We start from the raw sequence: 17021 nt of genomic DNA, 5'->3' as shown, positions 1-17021 counted from the left end.
GAAAACACACACAACATTATGGTGAGCGGATGAGGGTAATTGAGATTTTAAAGGAGGAGAAATAAGGAGAGCTGGAAATGTGTGTGTGTGTGTGTGTGTGTGTGTGTGTGTGTGTGTGTACCTGTTAGTGTATTTCCTCCTTTGTATGGCAGGTTCTTCACGGCATTGATAACAGCATCTTTAGTGGCGTGTGTGTTCAGGTGCCACTCAATCCTGGGGTCTCCACTGTACTGGGCCAATCCTGTCAATTCAAGTTTTTTTTTGTTCTCACATCATTTGAGTTTGGCAGTTGCATTAGGTCACAATTTCATGATGAATGGATCTAGAATAAAATGTTTTGACCGTTCCATTGAAAGTTTGAAAGATTTTTTTCTTGTCTTGTAAAGTTGGCATTTCTGGGTTTTGTACTGACCATGACAGAATGTAAATGTTTTTTTTTGTTTGTTTGTTTGTTTTTTTACATGTTTATGTACAGTCTTATGCAAAATATCAGGCACCTCAGTAGACAAATTATTTTCTATACATTTTTTTCTGCATTTTTTAGACATAATTCTTTATATATATATATAAAGTTGTATAGTTTTTATATTGTGTCAATTATGCAATGATGCTTTGGAATGTATAGAGGTGTGTTATCGGTAGAGGATGGGAACGTATTTACACTTACACAGAAAATCAACAACATAAGTAATTTGACAAGGGGTGCTCAAGCTATTGCATAAGACTGCATTTACAGTATGTATAACATATCTTGTGTACATGCTGTATGTCATATAAGATGTCAGAATAAAACCATATCTTACAAATGTTATTTTACAGGAGAAGCAATAACATTCTTAGCTTTCAATTAAAGTTATTGTACGAATGTTTTATTTTAATGAGCACCTGTGGACTGTTTACATGCATCCACTCATCATGTCATTTTAGCACAGTGTAAAGAGAAACACCTGAACACGAAAAGTGCCTTTATTGAGGGAAGAGCAGAATGGCTGCACAGCTGAAGTGGTTCCCATTTCCAGACAGTTGCAAGGTGTCTACGAAGTTGCTATAGTATTTCAGATGGTTTCGATGATGTTGCTAGCTGGTTATTATGGTGCTGCTAAGTGGTTGTTACATGAGTGCTATAGTGTTGCTGGTTGGTCGCAATAGTCTTGCTATATGGTATATGGTATATGGCTATATGGTATATATAGCCATATATTGCAGGTGTTTGCAATGGTGTTGCTAGGTAATTGCTATAGTGTTGCAAAGTGATCAATATGGCCTTGCTAGGTGGTTGCTATGGTATCCCAGGTGGTTGCTATGGTGTTGCTAAGCGGTAACATAATAATAATGCTGATTATTGATGATAATGCATGAATCTCCTTACCTATGCGTGTATGGTCAGAGCTGACAGAGAAGGCATTCACCAGGCTCTCCAGGAACATGCGCACCAGCCGGAAATTGATACGACCAATGCTCCAGGAGCCGTCCACCAAAATCACAATATCAGCTATTGCAGGAGTCTTACATACAAACACATCTATTGCAGACAGAGAAGAGAAAAGAGAGAGAGAGAGTGGAGGAAGAGAATGAGAGAAAATGTGCATGGGTTAATCATACCTCCAAAACATATAGGTATGGGACCAATAGAGGTTGGTCAAACAGACACAGCTTGTATAATCTCCATAGAAGTGTCCAGCGGAACAGAGCAGAGCTGATCTTGGCAACATTTTACAGTCATGGACATCCTGGCATTTTAAAAGGTGATGATCTTCACTATCAGTATCACACACGGGTTTGTTTCCAATAAGAAAAGGCACAAGTGTGTCTGCTCTCCTGCTAAGTCCTTCTTTTGAAGGTGGCAATAATGAATTAGAGAGGTAGTGTTATCTTTAATATACGGATGCTTTGATGGTGTGTTCTCCTTCCCTCAGAAGTGTTATGTAAACTAATTACAGATCATATCTAATCAGGTTTGGCTGCAGTGCCGGAGAACGAGAAGAAGCTGAAGAGAGAAACAAACCAACAGAGAGAGAGAGAGAGAGAGAGAGAGAGAGAGAGAGAGAGACACATTTAAAACATTTAACACATTGAAAACACAGAGCCTGCCGAGACACGCAAAGATATGAACCATTCCTCTCTCTCTCCCTCTCTCTTTATCTCTCGTTCACCTTATATTTGATCAAAGCTGAATTTTAAACCTGCTGTGTGAATGTGTGTGTGTGTGTGTGTGTGTGTGTGTGAGAGAGAGAGAGAGAGAGAGAGAGAGAGAGAGTTTAAAACACACAAGAAGACAAAGAGGTCGAAATGTATTAAGACTTTTTTTACTTGGCAATCCATCAACATTCTTCTGCTGTTCAAAGTAATAATAAAACAATAACAGAAATTCATTGATTTCAGAGCATCCATTTCTCAAGCTGTCGGTACTAAATCACCCATCACCTGCAGAGGAAACACAACACTAAGTTAGTGGACTGTACATACCTTTAAACATTCAGATAACACTTCGCTTTAAGGCTGTCTACATACAGTATTTGCACTGATCAACCATAACATTAGTACCGGTGGCAGGTGAAGTGATGGTATCTGCCAAGGGGGGGGATATATTAGGCAGCAAATGAACAGTCAGTTACTGAAGGTTGTGAAGGTGAGCAGGTGACAAGTACCAAATTGTGATGTCTAGATGACTGGGTCAGAACATCTCCAAAACATCAGGCAGGTCTTGTGGGGTTTTTGTGGTATGCAGTGGTCAGTACCTACCAAAAGTGCTCAAAGAAAGGCTCATAGTCCATGGATGCCCCACCTCACAGGCTACAGGACCAACTCAGTATTAGGCAAGTGGTAGTATTGTTATGGCTGATTGATGTACCTATGGACTTCATAATGCATGCATAAGTACTGTATAACAGTGTTATTTAACTTCATGGATTACTCTAGGTCAGACAGACATATAAGCACAGGTGAATTGTTCCAGGTGGTTCTCATACAACTGCTGTGCTGTCATAAGTGGTTGCTATGCTGTTTTACAGCAGGTGGTATTTTGTCACAGGATATTGCTAGTTTTTTGTTAGGTTGGTGTGATTGCTATGTGGTTGCTATATTTATTATAAACTATCTGTCCAAATATTTGTGTACACCCCTTCCAATGAATGCATTTAGCTACTTTAAGCTGCACCCACTGCTGACACTGTTGTGCAAATGCACACACAGACGCAGCTTGTCTTGTCTCTGTAGAGAAGTACTGCCAGTAGAATAGGGTATAAGCCTATTAGCTCCAGGCCTAATGCCAGGCGTGGGCTAAAGGGGCAACAAGCATTTCTGCAAGGGGTTGAACATCAACAATTCAGACTCATAAAAATGAATGTTACATTTAACCATCAAGTCTGAAGAAGCCCGGCAGACTGCTGCAGACAGCTACGCAAACTGACACGCTACACAAATTGACTAAAAGACTACTTTGGTTTGGCCCAGACATCGTCTTACAGGTTAGTGTTTTTTTTTAGTTCAGTGTAAATCCAACACTGCATGTCTCTGGAGCTGCAGACAGAGCGCCTGAATGAACACATCATTTGTCTGAGAGAATGAACGACGTCCTAATCCCCCCACCATCCCCCCCGTTGCTGATACACCAGCTGAGTTTCTTACAGGGGATTATTTTTGTCATTGAGTTAAACATTAGTATGAAGATTTGGAACTGCTTAGTTTTGACGTAGCAGCGTCCATAAAGGCCTTTAGAAGTCACATTTATCACCAGAGAAAACCAGAACCATTTCAAGGAGAACAAGCAGTTGGAGGTTCTACACTTCAGTACGAAAGTGGCAGCAGCTACAATATGGTGCAGAAAGTTTCACCATACATTTATTTTTACTGCTGGAGTTTCTTCTTCTATATATATATATATATATATATATTGTTTTTTTATTCATATATTATATTCTTTTTATATTAATATTTATAAGATTGTTGGTAAATGGAGGACTGCAAAGTAAGAATTTCATCGTACAGTTTAACTGCTTGTTTCTGCTGTACACATGACAATAAACTCTTGAATCTTGAATCGTGAATATGGCAGTGGTCATAGATAGATAGATAGATAGATAGATCACTTTATTTATCCCACAGGGAAAGTCAGTTTTTACAGCAGCAAAATCAAACAAGAGAGCAGCATGATAGAGGCATAAAAGCGTAAAAAGCGTAAAAAGTCATGGTGGTTACACCATTTCCAGTTGTATGTAACTGTATGTAAGCTTTCAGAGAATGTGCACAAACACAGACAAAATGAGCACAGAGTACAGACAGAAGGCTTTAGCCATTGATATACTTTGAAGCTTTAAACTTTTTTACTCCAACCCAGATAGTACTGAGCTTTAGATGTGTAACAGACAGATATGCAATTCAGTGCCACTAGTTAGATTTTTACTGATTAACAATATTAAGCCTGGTGTCACAGCTTTAAGTGTCCCTGCATGCATGAACTGAAGATCCATCCAAAGCTCAACAGAGGGTTTACTCACAGAAAAATAATGTAAATAAAAGAAGAGCTAGTTCCAGGTGTCTTGTTGTGTACAGCACAACTCTCTGTCTATTCAGTGCAGCTGCACATCTGGGCCATTACACTGCATTCAAATCTGTATTCAATGTTGAGCATAAATGAGCCTTTACAGTAAGTGAGAAGAAAGCCCTATTCAGATTGGATGGGTTTATTAGGGGACGTCTGTAATAAACATTGAGCACATTTAAAACAGGGAGATGTGTATCTGGACTAAAGTAAAATTCAGACCACTGCTGAATTCTGTGAAAACCAGCAGGTAATTCTGCCAGTAATATTTTCAGAAGACGAGATGAAAAGAAAAAACACAGACATGGCGAATCTGGACAGAAATAAAATCCCAAAAGAAAGAAAGAATTACCCCAGGACCCCATGTAACCCAAATCTTGTTCATCTGGCTCCTCAGGGCCCCCAGTGTATATGTACAAAGTATGGCTTATGAAAGTAGTCATGCTTACATCACCATAACCCTGACCAATCACAAGGCTGGCATGCGGCACATTTATCATTTAGTATTTAAGCGGATGGGTGGGCCCAGCACAGCACCATAGCCGGGGAGATCCATATCCTGTCTTAGTGGCACGGTGCATAGCTGCCCCCCCACCCGCTAAATGCCGTAGTGAAGACAGGAGGAACAGGTGGTAAAAGCTTGTATCTGTATATGAGCTGGTTAGTAATGAACCTCAGTACATCCTTAAGATCAGTCAAATCACAAAATCAAGTTTAAAGTAAAAAGCTATAATACACAGCTTCTCTGCCTCAAGGCTGGGTGTGTTTCCATGGTAACATAAAGATATTTTGTCTGTAAAAGAAGGCTGTCAGTCATGCACATTCATTAGAATATTAAGACCATGCCCACACCGTTCTCAGAGAGGTCTGATGAGTGCATTTTGGTGATTTTTGAGGGTTTTATCATATTTGCGCTTTTTTTTTTCTATTTACACTTTGCTGAACGCTTCATATTTAAAAATAAAACATTCTTTTCAGCGTTTTAAGCAAAATTGTGCACTGTTCTACTGTGCAGCGACTACTGTGCATGAACACCACTAAAGAAACATCAGAAGAAGACCTTTCCTGCAACCTCACCACAAACGTCAGAGTCTGAAGTTTCCAAAGGAACAACAGGAACAAGCCTGATGCACTTCAGAAACAAGGTCTGTAAACTGCTGAAGCTAAAATGAAAGAAATCTGGTAAAAGACCTCAAAATAGCAGTGCATGCAAGATGGTCCGAGAATGTCACAAAACTTAAAGCCTTTGACAAGGAAAACTGGGCAAAAATCCCCCAAAACAAGGCCCACAGCGTATTACCACCCTCATGGTTCTGAAAAATGTAAATGATGTAGAATATTGTGTAACTTGTTCAGTCATTTCATCCATAAGGTCATGAATGACAGCACTGCACTCAAGCGAGCTTTACGTGTTCAATGTAAACGAATAAATGTCTGCCCTTATCGGTCGTGCTGGAACTCGCCTCATAGTTAAAGCTGTGTTTTCCTGACCTCACCACAATTTTCTTCCTCTCCCCAGATTCATCTCCCCTTCACTCATAATACCATGCGCTATCAAGTCTGTACAGATGTGGAATGCACATACTTAGAAATCAACACATGCAAACACATATACACTTAAAGGAGCTGAACTCACTGAGATCTGTCAGTTACACAGTAAAATCTCTTTTTAAAATAAAATAAGACTCCCTGGAGTCAACAGACATTTATTATTTGCACCCTGCTTACAGTCAGGCGTGGACTAGAGGAGTATAATATAGAGGGGCATGCATTGAGCTGTGGAGCAGTCGAACTGTGTTATCTGGAACGATGGTGCTCCATCCAAAACCTTTGGAATTAGCTGCGAAATTGGGGTTGAGATAGGTTGCTGATCATCCAACATACTCTTGTTCCTGAATGCAATCAAATCCTCACAGCAATGCTCCAAAATCTAGCTGAAAGCCTTCCCTGGACAGTAACTCCAACAGTTACTCCAACTCCAAGCAGGATAAACTCTTTTTAATACCCTTGATTTCTGAAGAAACAATAAATTAGCTGGTGTCCCAATACTTTTGTCCATATAGTGCTTTTCACATCCTCTACAGAGACACACTTCTTCACACAGTAGACCTGAATTGCTCTTATACAGAACTCTGTGTCCTATTTTAGACAATCAGACCCACAGAAACACTGAGACTACCACACACACCTATGGGAAATCAGTGGGATGCTGTGTGCAGTCACACACTTCATGGATGCTCAACACTACACAATTAACATCATCAACACCTTTTAGCCTATTATCACACAGCGTATTTGTGTGTGTGTGTCAGTGTTCTATTCTCACATCTAATATGCTGTAAGACTCCACAACTGCATTTCTTGTAGAACAAATAACAGCAAGGAGGTCTATAAAGGTAAAGGTGCACATATTTGTCACTGTACAGCGAAATGTGTCCTCCACATTTAACTAGTGGCAGTGAGTACACACACACACTCCCAGAGCAGTGGGCAGCTAACTCCAGCACCCGGGGAGCAGAGAGAGTAAAGGGCCTTGCTCAAGGGCCCAACAGTGGCAGCTTGCCAAGCCCGGGAATCGAACCCACAACCCTGTTATCAACAGCCCGGCGCTCTAACCGCTGAGCCACCAGTGCCAGCTCGGAGCAACACACATAGAACTGGGCTGCAGTTTCTCCTTGTCACTGATGAGCTGAAAGCAGAGAACAGAGAGTAGGGCTGGATGACATGGACTGAAATACTATATTGCAATAACCTGAAACCTTGAGTATTGGCTAATATCAGTGGGAATGACAGAGACACCATTCTTTATCCTAATACGGTGAGCGGAGCATCTACATGATTCTGAAGAAGCTGTTTGAAGGTAAAAACAGCTACATCATGTTGCTTTAAGTCCCAACAGACATTACTTGACAACTGACATGCCTCTCAGCCAACCACAACCGTCTTTAAACACAACTTCTTATGGCGGAGTGTAAATTAAGCAATCATTTTATTATAATATATTTATTATTTTGTAAGAATATTCATAGAACTCCTAGAATATCTCTCAGCCAATCACATTGCGCATCGGAAGCAACTGTTATTATCAGCCGGGTGTAAGTATTACAACAATAGTGTTAGTTATTTAATTGCTTTCCTATAATGATGATTTCTTAGTGTTTGTTTGGAACCAGGTGTTAACTTCACTGATTATAAATGATAAATAATGTTTGACTGTGAATGCAAGGATTTTTCAGTAAACCCACAGACTCATCTGAAATGCCTGTGATTGGTCAGGATTTGCTGGGTGAACAATACAGATGTTTGTGGACGTAAAACCAATTGGTATATTTAGGAAAAGGGCAATCTAGAAAAGAGGTGTTAAAGCCAGGTCAGGCCAAGCATGGGAGGAGCAAAACACAATGCATGGACTATATCAAGGTGAGCAGACAAGCAAGGGTTCAAATCCAGAATGCAAATGTATGAGAAATACAAAACAGCAACTCCAAAAGACAAAACCCAGAGAGTAAAAATTGGTCATAAAACAGGGAGTCTGACAAAAGCTACGATTCCTAGTACACACTGAATACGTGAGCACCGTTATCCTGCAGGAGGCGCTAAAACAACAAGTCCGATCCACAGCGGCTCCATCTCGCAGTTTACGTGACTAAAGGAATCTGCTGGAATGTCTTGGACTAAATATCACAAAGCCCCTTCAGAGGTCCAGAAGCAGGTGCAGATAGACGATGGAAGCGTAGCTATTATCATCCATTTGAAATACATTAAACAAGTGTTAAGCATATTAGAGATTTCAGCACTGTACCATGATTCATCTGCTATTCATCTGAAAAAAGATCATCATTGCGTCCAACTGCATTAAGTTATCTTCACATATTAACACAGGCTGTTATGTGTGTATGTGTCTAAAGAGCATACTGCAAGTTATCTCTTACCTCAGGGTACAAATACTCTAGTAAATAAAGGGCCTACAGCCAACAGAAGAACACAAACACATAAACACACACACACACACACACACAGAGTGTGGTAAACTCTGCCATGACTACAGTGATTCAAAGGGTGTAATATGTAGGTAGCAGGTGTTGAGGGGTAAAGTATAACCCTGAAAGGTCTATTAGAGGTGCCGTATTAGTGTCTAATATCCTTCCTGCCCTGAGAGAGAGCGAGAGAGAGAGAGCGCGAGAGAGAGGGGCAGTTAACACAAACGTCAGGGTGTAGAGAAGTCCAGGGCACACCTGTATGCCCCCAGGAAAGAGGGTGTGTGGATGTGTGAGACAGAGAGAGAGACAGAACTGAGGAGAGAGAACCAAAAAGAAAGAAATGAACATAAAGAGAGAGAGAGAGAGAGAGAGAGAGAACACCCAGGACCACTCCACATTCAATCTCTCTCTCCTCTCTCTCTCACTCTCTTTCACTCTCTCTGTCTGTCTCAGAGAGAGTGGTATTTGAGCTGTATGGTGAATCTTCAGCTTTCTCTCAGTCTACTGCAGCTTTCCTCATAATGACAGCCCTCCACTAACACACACACACACACACACATGCCTGCACACACACACCAAGTCTCCCACTAATGCCATGTTAGCGTAGCCAAATGCCTTTAGCAGAATTCCTGCTTTTATCTAACTCCGTCTAAATCCATGAATCAAACAGCGAGAGACAAATATGTGACAGTTTAACACACACAGTGATGCAGGGATGCAAAACCGCCAGCAGCTTCTCCTCCTCACACACCAACCCCGAATCCACCTTTCTCTGCATAAAAACCACTCCTTAAGCTCCTTAGCCATACACATACTGCTGCGTCTCCTCGCACAGACAACACCTAAATCACACCATCAATCATGATTCTCAGTCCGGCTCCCAGTAATCACCTCAGGGTCAGGGTGACTCTGTTCCAATTTCAGTCTTAAATTGAAATCTATACCATGAAGGTCCATTTTCCAGGGAAAAGACTAAAATGAACAGCTCCAGTCAGCTTTATGTTTATAAGCTGCTGTTAATATGCAAATCATGACTGGCCCAAACATCAATTCACAGGCCTCACATACCTATTTAGGTTCTGAACAAATAACTGAATGCTGCTTGACAGACCAGCAGATGTTAGATTATCTGTTGCTGAGGGGCTCTTGAGTGGCACAACTGTCTAACTGTAAAAGCCAAAGAGATTTAAAAAGTTTAGGACCCCTGCAGTGTCAGCCATCAGGATTCCCAGAGAGCATAACTGGCCTCGCTTTATCAGGATGAGTAGGATGGACACCCTCTCCCCCATCACCCAGCGCAACGCAAGCCAGCGCAGATATCAGTGTTTATCTGCCCAATGATATTGTGTTAGCAGCAGGTTGCACCTGAAGCTCCACCTCCTCCCAATCTAATGTCCTATACATTTCCATTTCTGCCTTCCATGTCCCTCCTCCCTGTCATCTCCTCCCTTCAATTCGTCATAGCTCTCAGCTCTAGCTCCATTTACTGCAGCCACCTGAACTGCAGCCCAAGTTCTCAGCGTTCTATCATGCTCATTTAGCAAGCATTACTCTGAGTGATGTGGTCAGAAAGATCATTTCCAGAGTTATGGTCTCCTGGACTCCTGGCCATGGACGTCTATGGTATCACTGGAGGTCAATAATGGATTGATACTGTCAACACTTAGACAGCTGCACCACTTCGGAGCCCTGAAGTTTTTTTGTTTTTTTTGCCAGCTTCCACTTTTTTTTCACAATTTTCCATTTGCCAACTGGCACCACAATTTAAGAAGCTGGCAAATAAGAAACTTAGACCAAGCGCAGGACTGATTTTGAGCGGGCAGGCAGAGTAAGAGGTTTGTTGACATTTGAATGAATAAACATGTCTGAGCTGAGCTCGAGTTTAAGCCAACTGACAGGTGAGGCTATATTTCCTGGTATTCATAGATGTAATAAAGATTTTAAGGGGCCCAGCTGCCACAGGCGCCTCTATGCCATGGGCCTTATTGTGACTGCACGTACCTGCTCAGGCCATCCCTGATAATGGCCTTATAATATTAAGCTTACAGTAAATCAGGACATTTTTCAAACACACAGAGGGACATAAAGTGAACACAAAGCAAACTATACATACCTGTGTGTGCGAAAAGTGTGCAGCTTATTGATGGGACTGATTACAGTTCCTCTTAGATTTAGTTAGTTTTCCAAATCACTTTTGTTGTCCTCTTTTCGGGCTGGCTCTCCTGGTGGAATAAATCACTGGTAGCAGGTGTCATTTTCAATGGGATGCCCTCTGCTTTTCAACCAGGCTTTAGAAGGCTATAGCTCTTCTCTTCGTCTGAGGCTTTTTCTGGGTTTCCATGGTAACTCTACAGCACTCCTATTTGACAGCTGGGACACACACACACACACACATACCACAGCTGCACACACACACACACACACATTTCCCAGCTGCCCCTGTGTAGTGCACTACACTGGAATGGGTTCAGTAACTGTCCATTCAGGGCTGTAATTGACCCCACTGTGCTGAGGTCACCTCCGGCATGGCCTTTGACCTTACCTTGGCTGATTTCATTGTCCTGTTCAGGCTCACTGTTCTGCTTTTCTCTGTGTGTCTGCGAGCTGCTGTCACTGACCTCTGACCTCGATGCTGTGGGTCAATAAACACAGTTATAGTCACCCATAAACTCAATTACACTAATCAGACCTAAACACTTAGCTGTAAAGCACAGAACATCAAGACAAGGGTATTTGAAGTGTTGATGGCATACTATTGCATTGTACCATTTGGGGAAAACTCATAAAAATGCTCTGCCCGAGCTGCCATGACATTAAAGTAGTAGTTCGGTGTGAAATCAAATGAACTTGATAAATTAGTTACCTTGATGCAGTTAATCAGCATATAAACGTTTGATATATGTGTGCTTCTTTAGTTTAGAGCAGCAGGAGATGCTAGGCTAATGTTGCTAACAACATTAAACACTGGACTTAGACTTTCACCCACATTGTAAATACTTTTCTTAAAAAAAAGGTATATATATATATATATATATATATATATATATATATATATATATATATACAGGGTGGGCCATTTATATGGATACACTTAAATATAATGGGAATTTAACTTCCTGTTTGTGGCCCTACCCTATATCTATATAAACTTTCATATATAGACTTAACCTCGCAAACCCTAGGATTATTTCTAATAATTAATCATTTCAACTACTATTCAGATATTTCTCTATAATTTTCAGAAACTACTAATTATTCAGTAACTGCAATAAAGGATTCAGTTCCATCTACAAAACTAACATGTAATATTTTTGTAAGTATGTAAATATGTATATGACTCCACATACCGGCCTTTTACCTTTAACTAAATCTGGATCTACATAACCGTCCACATAACGTCTCACTTTGAAGAACTATTCTACTTTTAAAGTGTGAGCCAGAATGTGTGGTATGATACCATATACTGTTCTGAGGTAAAAGTACTTCTGGTTAGTCAATATGACTGCTCCACCAATTAGTTAAGCACAGAGGTTTATATGTGTTATTATAGACTAAAGTTATTCTAGTCTAAACCACATTGGTTTGTCTGCTCGAAACTGATGAGGATCTAAAGGCATTCTGCTATCTCCCATGGAAACAAGTACAACACAAAATAGACTGAATTAACCTAATGTGGGTCAGGGAGATTTACCAAAGAGTGACTAGAAGCATGAGCATCTGATCCATACAAGCTCTTTGCTGTTTTCTCTCGAACCCCCTGCTCCCCCCACCACTCACTACCCTCTCCTCAGAGACTTCAAGACTGCCAGAGTGGTTCCCATTTTGAAGAAGGCAAATCCAGCCGCGCTGGATTCTTTCAAAGGTTCTTTCAATCTTCTTTCCTTCACAGGTTCTTGAACATTCTGTCTACAATCGACTGTCTCTCTTATTCACTCAGAACAATCTCCAGGAGCCCAACCAGTCTGACACTTCAAACTAACACAGTCTATAGAGACTGCTCTTATTGCTGTTGCACAAAAGCTCAGTTCTGCACACTCAGCCAAACCATCATCAGTCCTGATTCTACTTGCCATAATCGTCAATGTAAACAAATGCCACTGTAACTTCAAGAATACCACACATTGTGAAAGGCATAGTGCAGTTACCTCATGAGTTACAGTCATATGAAAAGGTTTGGACACCCCATGGGAACCTTTGTCTTTTTTAAATAAATATTAACATCTATAAATTTGATCTTCACTTGAACAATATTGGGAGAAGAAGTACAATATAACTGAACTAAAAACTATTTTTTTTTAATCATTAGTTAAATGTAATTAATAGAAATACTATATTCCTGTGAGGAAAAAGTTAGAGCACCCCCTCATTTATCACTACTTAAAGTGTGTAAAATTGGAATCAGGTACAGCACATCAGCTGCAGATGATTGGAACATGGTTAGAGAGCATTCTGGAGGAGCCTGTCTTTTTAAACCTCAGACATTTAGTTTGGTTTGCTGTTGATTGCTAAAGTGAGTGGTATAATAATGGTGAGATCCACAGAGGTCTCTGAGGTCTTCAGAGCAGACAAATAGCAGTCTAAGAAGGGATTAAAAAGATCTCAGAAGAATTAAAAAACGGCTGTTCCACTGTCTGCTAAATCATTTACTAGTGCAACAACTGCCAACATGGCCAGATCAGGCAAGCGAGTTCAGTCCAACAGCAGACTACAAGATGCTTAAAGAAGTATCCAACAGTCTTAACATGTCAACTCAGGATCTACAAGTATCTCTTGCCACAGCTGAAGTCAAAGTACAACATCTACAATCAGAAAGAGACCTACACATGTTTGGGACACACTTTCATGGGAGGTGCGCAAGAAAGAATCCCTTGCTGACAAAACAAAACAGAGCAAGACTACAGTTCTCATGAGAACACCTAGACCAAGACCAGGACATCTGGAACAATGTGCTTTGGACAACTTTGGACTCCAAAGTGGAGTTATTTGGACTCTGTAACAGAGGACATGTTTGGAGTAAACCAGGTGCAGCATTTGATCACAAGAACCCAGATCAGCTGTGAAGAATGGAGGTGGAAATGGATTGGGGCTGCTTGTCTACAGTAGGGCCTGAAGAGCTCTCCAACAGAGAATCCACTAGATATTCTTTATTGTATCAGAGGACGCTGTGGAAAATGTGGGACCATCTGTCTAAAACTAAAGCTGAAAGAATTCTGCATGGAGGAGTGTGAGAAACTTTCACCTAGTTGATCTAGTAAAAGCTATTTTAAAAATACCAGCTATTACGGCCTAACTGTTTCCTCACAGGACAATAGAATTACATTTTACAAATAACAATTCTTAATGTGTTTAGTTATATTACCTCCATCTCCTTATATTGTTTAAATGAAGCTCATGTTTAAATATATTAGAAAGAGCATTTCATGGGTTATCCAAACCTTTTCACATAACTGTATGTTCTTAATTTGTTCTTTTCTTAATGTAAAAAGATTTGATTCCAAGTCATTGTGGAGTATTTCTATTGGTCCATTCATTATAAAAGGTTCACACAATGTAAAACACTACTGCTCTGATTAAATGATGCAGAAAACTGGAGCAAAAGTTGAAAAGTTGTTTTCCAGACAGTGATGGTGTGTGAAAAACACAACACAGCACTTAACACAAAAATGCTAACGTATATATATCATGAAGAATGGTTTACCTTTATAACTGCCCAGTAATGGTTTACTCTGCTGAACGCCACTGAGGGCGATGACTCTGAAATTGTACTCTTTATTGTGATCATAGTCTGCAATCACAGCTTTGGCCTCATCTTTGGTCACCTGGACCTCTCTCTCCCGACCTCCTGCAAATCAGAAACACAGCCCAAAGCAGACCAAATTAGACCAAGTTCATGATCCGATGGCAGACTGGAGTCGACTTGAGGTGTAAAAAGGTAAGAACATTAAGAGGAGAACATGCTAGAACAGTGTGAAAGGGAAGAACGCTCTAGAACTGTGAATAGAGGAGGATGTTCTAAACCAGTGCGAGAGGGGATAAACCATCCACAATGGAGTAGAACGCTCTGTGAACAGTCAAGAACATTTTAGAACAGTGTGAACAGCCGTGGACATTCTAGAACAGTGTGAACAGCCGTGGACATTCTAGAACAGTGTGAACAGGTGAGGACATTCTAGAACAGTGTGAACAGCTGAGGACATTCTAGAACAGTGTGAACAGGTGAAGACATTCTAGAACAGTGTGAACAGCTGAGGACATTCTAGAACAGTGTGAACAGACGAGGACATTCTAGAACAGTGTGAACAGATGAGGACATGAGAATGAAGGAAGGGCATTCTGTAGCGTTGTTAGAGAGGAAGTTCATTCTGACAAAGTGTAAATTGTGGAGAACATTCTAGAACAGTGTGCTTGAAAGGAAGGCATTCTAGAACAGTGTGAATTGGGGAAGAACATTACAGAAAAGTATGAATGGTGAAAACATAGTAGGACTGTGGCCAGAGGAGAACATTCAAAAAGAATATGTGAATACAGAAGAATATTCTAGAAGAAATGGAAAAAGCATTGTAGAACTAGAGAACAGTGTGAATTCTAGAACATTAGAGAAGATTCTAGCACTCTTATATGCCGTTCAAAAAGAACAGTGCAACATTTCTTTCACATTAATTTATCATTTCACTTCCTGTGCAGAACTACGGCACTACGGCTCTCTGGAGAATAAATATGACTATTAATTACATCCCAGATCAAAAGTTTAAAAGTTTTAAAAGCCTCTTCCAGACTGAAACACACAGTTGATTAATGATGTGCAAACACTCACAACATGCTCCGAAAAGCTGAGATATCCTTTATACTGACAGACGTTATTGTGATAATGATGTCCTGTGATTTCATATTCAGTGGTGAAGTGTGATTATTACAGCTAGGCTGTAAATGTCAGAAATATGAGATAACCCTAATTTTACTTTCATGGCTTTAATGTAGCATTTAGACACACCTTGAATTTGCATTATTTTAGACAAAACCTCAACTTAACCAAAAATCACTTCAGGGAACAGCAGGTGACGTGCAAAAACATTGTATCTTCATTGTTGACCTACTGTGAATCTGGCAATTGTTTTTTACAATGTGTCAAAATTTCATGATGAACGACTTTACATATCGTTGCTGACATCCATAACCCTTGCATGTCCAAAATGGCATCTTTGCAGAGAAAGAGAAAACAATCTTAATTTGTTCCTTTAATTTTGATGTATTTATATTGGTCCATTTATCATGAAATTTAGACTCAATGTAAAGAACAACTGCCGATTATGATTCACCTGTACACATGTAAAAAAGTGAGTGGTTCGTGAGATGGCACATGCTCTGTCCCTTATCACTCTTAAGCGTTGTTGGTCGGCACAGGTGTCTGTTAGCTGGTGTAGTGCAGCTGGGGAAAAAAGAGGCGGTGGCTGGCTTTGCATGTATCGAAGGGGGCATGTATTAAGTCCTTACCCTTTGAGTGTTGGGAGCATTGCTAGTGATAGGGGGAGTTACAAAGGGGTGGGTCAACTGGCAGTACCAGAATCGGATCAGAATCAGATCAGATCAGATCAGAAGACTTTATTGGCCAAGTACGCTTACACATACAAGGAATTTGTTTTTGGTTACAGTAGCTCACAGTGCACGATAACTGACATTACAGAAGTAACAAACACACCCAACCTACACACACACACACACACACACAGTGACATACACGCACAGACACACCTGTAAACCTAACATGTGCAGAGTTGTATATTTAGTAAAAAGTAAAGTGCTATGTGCAGCAGAAGAGAACAGTGCAGACTGGATTAAGTAGATATAAATATGGAGAACAGAGGAGTCACTGGTTGAGACGGTAGTACAGATTGTTCTGAGACACTATCAGATAAATAAAGTGCAGTACAGAGAAAGGAGAGTGAGAGAACATCTGGATAGGATGTATGTATGTAGTAGACTGTACCAAATTGGGAGAAAAAGGAAAAACTCAACAAATCCATTAAAAAAAGAGATAAAAGGTTTCTGAGTGACATCAACAATAGATATTTTACCATGAGTGCTGCAGCGTAACAGTCACTTTTTCGGTAAAGGCTTAAGGCTGGAGGTTCTCACTTGGCTGTATCGACCCATATATCACTTTTCGTTTGGCAGTTTAGGAATTTAACCCTTTTTGTTTCCACTAAAAGTGAAAGTCAAACTATTGTTCTAAAGGTGTCTGTGATGATTTTTTAGCAATCATTTGTTAGAATGTGTCTCATAAAGCAAAATTACTTACACACAATGCACATTCCTCTTTATTTACTACCTGAGTCTGTTCCTGTATATAACATCCATAAGCTCTGTGAGTAATCTGCTGAAGCACCTAACCAAGCTGAAGTGAGAAGTGGTTAAGCTGGTTTTCGTTGATAGTTTAGTCTGGTCTATAATCATGACAAACCAGTATGACCAGCATCACCAAAATCAAATACACAACATCCAGT

General features: G+C 40.4%; 1 protein-coding gene across 8 annotated transcripts in view; it reads right to left on the bottom strand.

Annotated features, from left to right (window-relative positions):
* LOC140544167 (collagen alpha-1(XIV) chain-like) overlaps positions 1 to 17021 on the bottom strand; it is a 103393-nt gene that overhangs the window by 68543 nt on the left and 17829 nt on the right. For 6 of the 8 annotated variants that reach the window (XM_072667575.1, XM_072667583.1, XM_072667591.1 and 3 more), the window contains 4 exons: positions 14219 to 14362; positions 11063 to 11152; positions 1370 to 1522; positions 122 to 241 (listed from right to left, as the gene is read on the bottom strand). In XM_072667575.1, coding sequence (XP_072523676.1) covers positions 122 to 241; positions 1370 to 1522; positions 11063 to 11152; positions 14219 to 14362 — 507 coding nt within the window. The other 2 variants (XM_072667625.1, XM_072667616.1) reach the window with 2 other exon arrangements.

This window comes from Salminus brasiliensis, chromosome 2 (assembly GCF_030463535.1).
Source record: "Salminus brasiliensis chromosome 2, fSalBra1.hap2, whole genome shotgun sequence".
Taxonomy (NCBI): domain Eukaryota; kingdom Metazoa; phylum Chordata; class Actinopteri; order Characiformes; family Bryconidae; genus Salminus; species Salminus brasiliensis.
The sequence above is the reverse complement of the archived record's forward strand: the minus strand, read 5'-3'. Positions and strand labels throughout refer to the sequence as shown.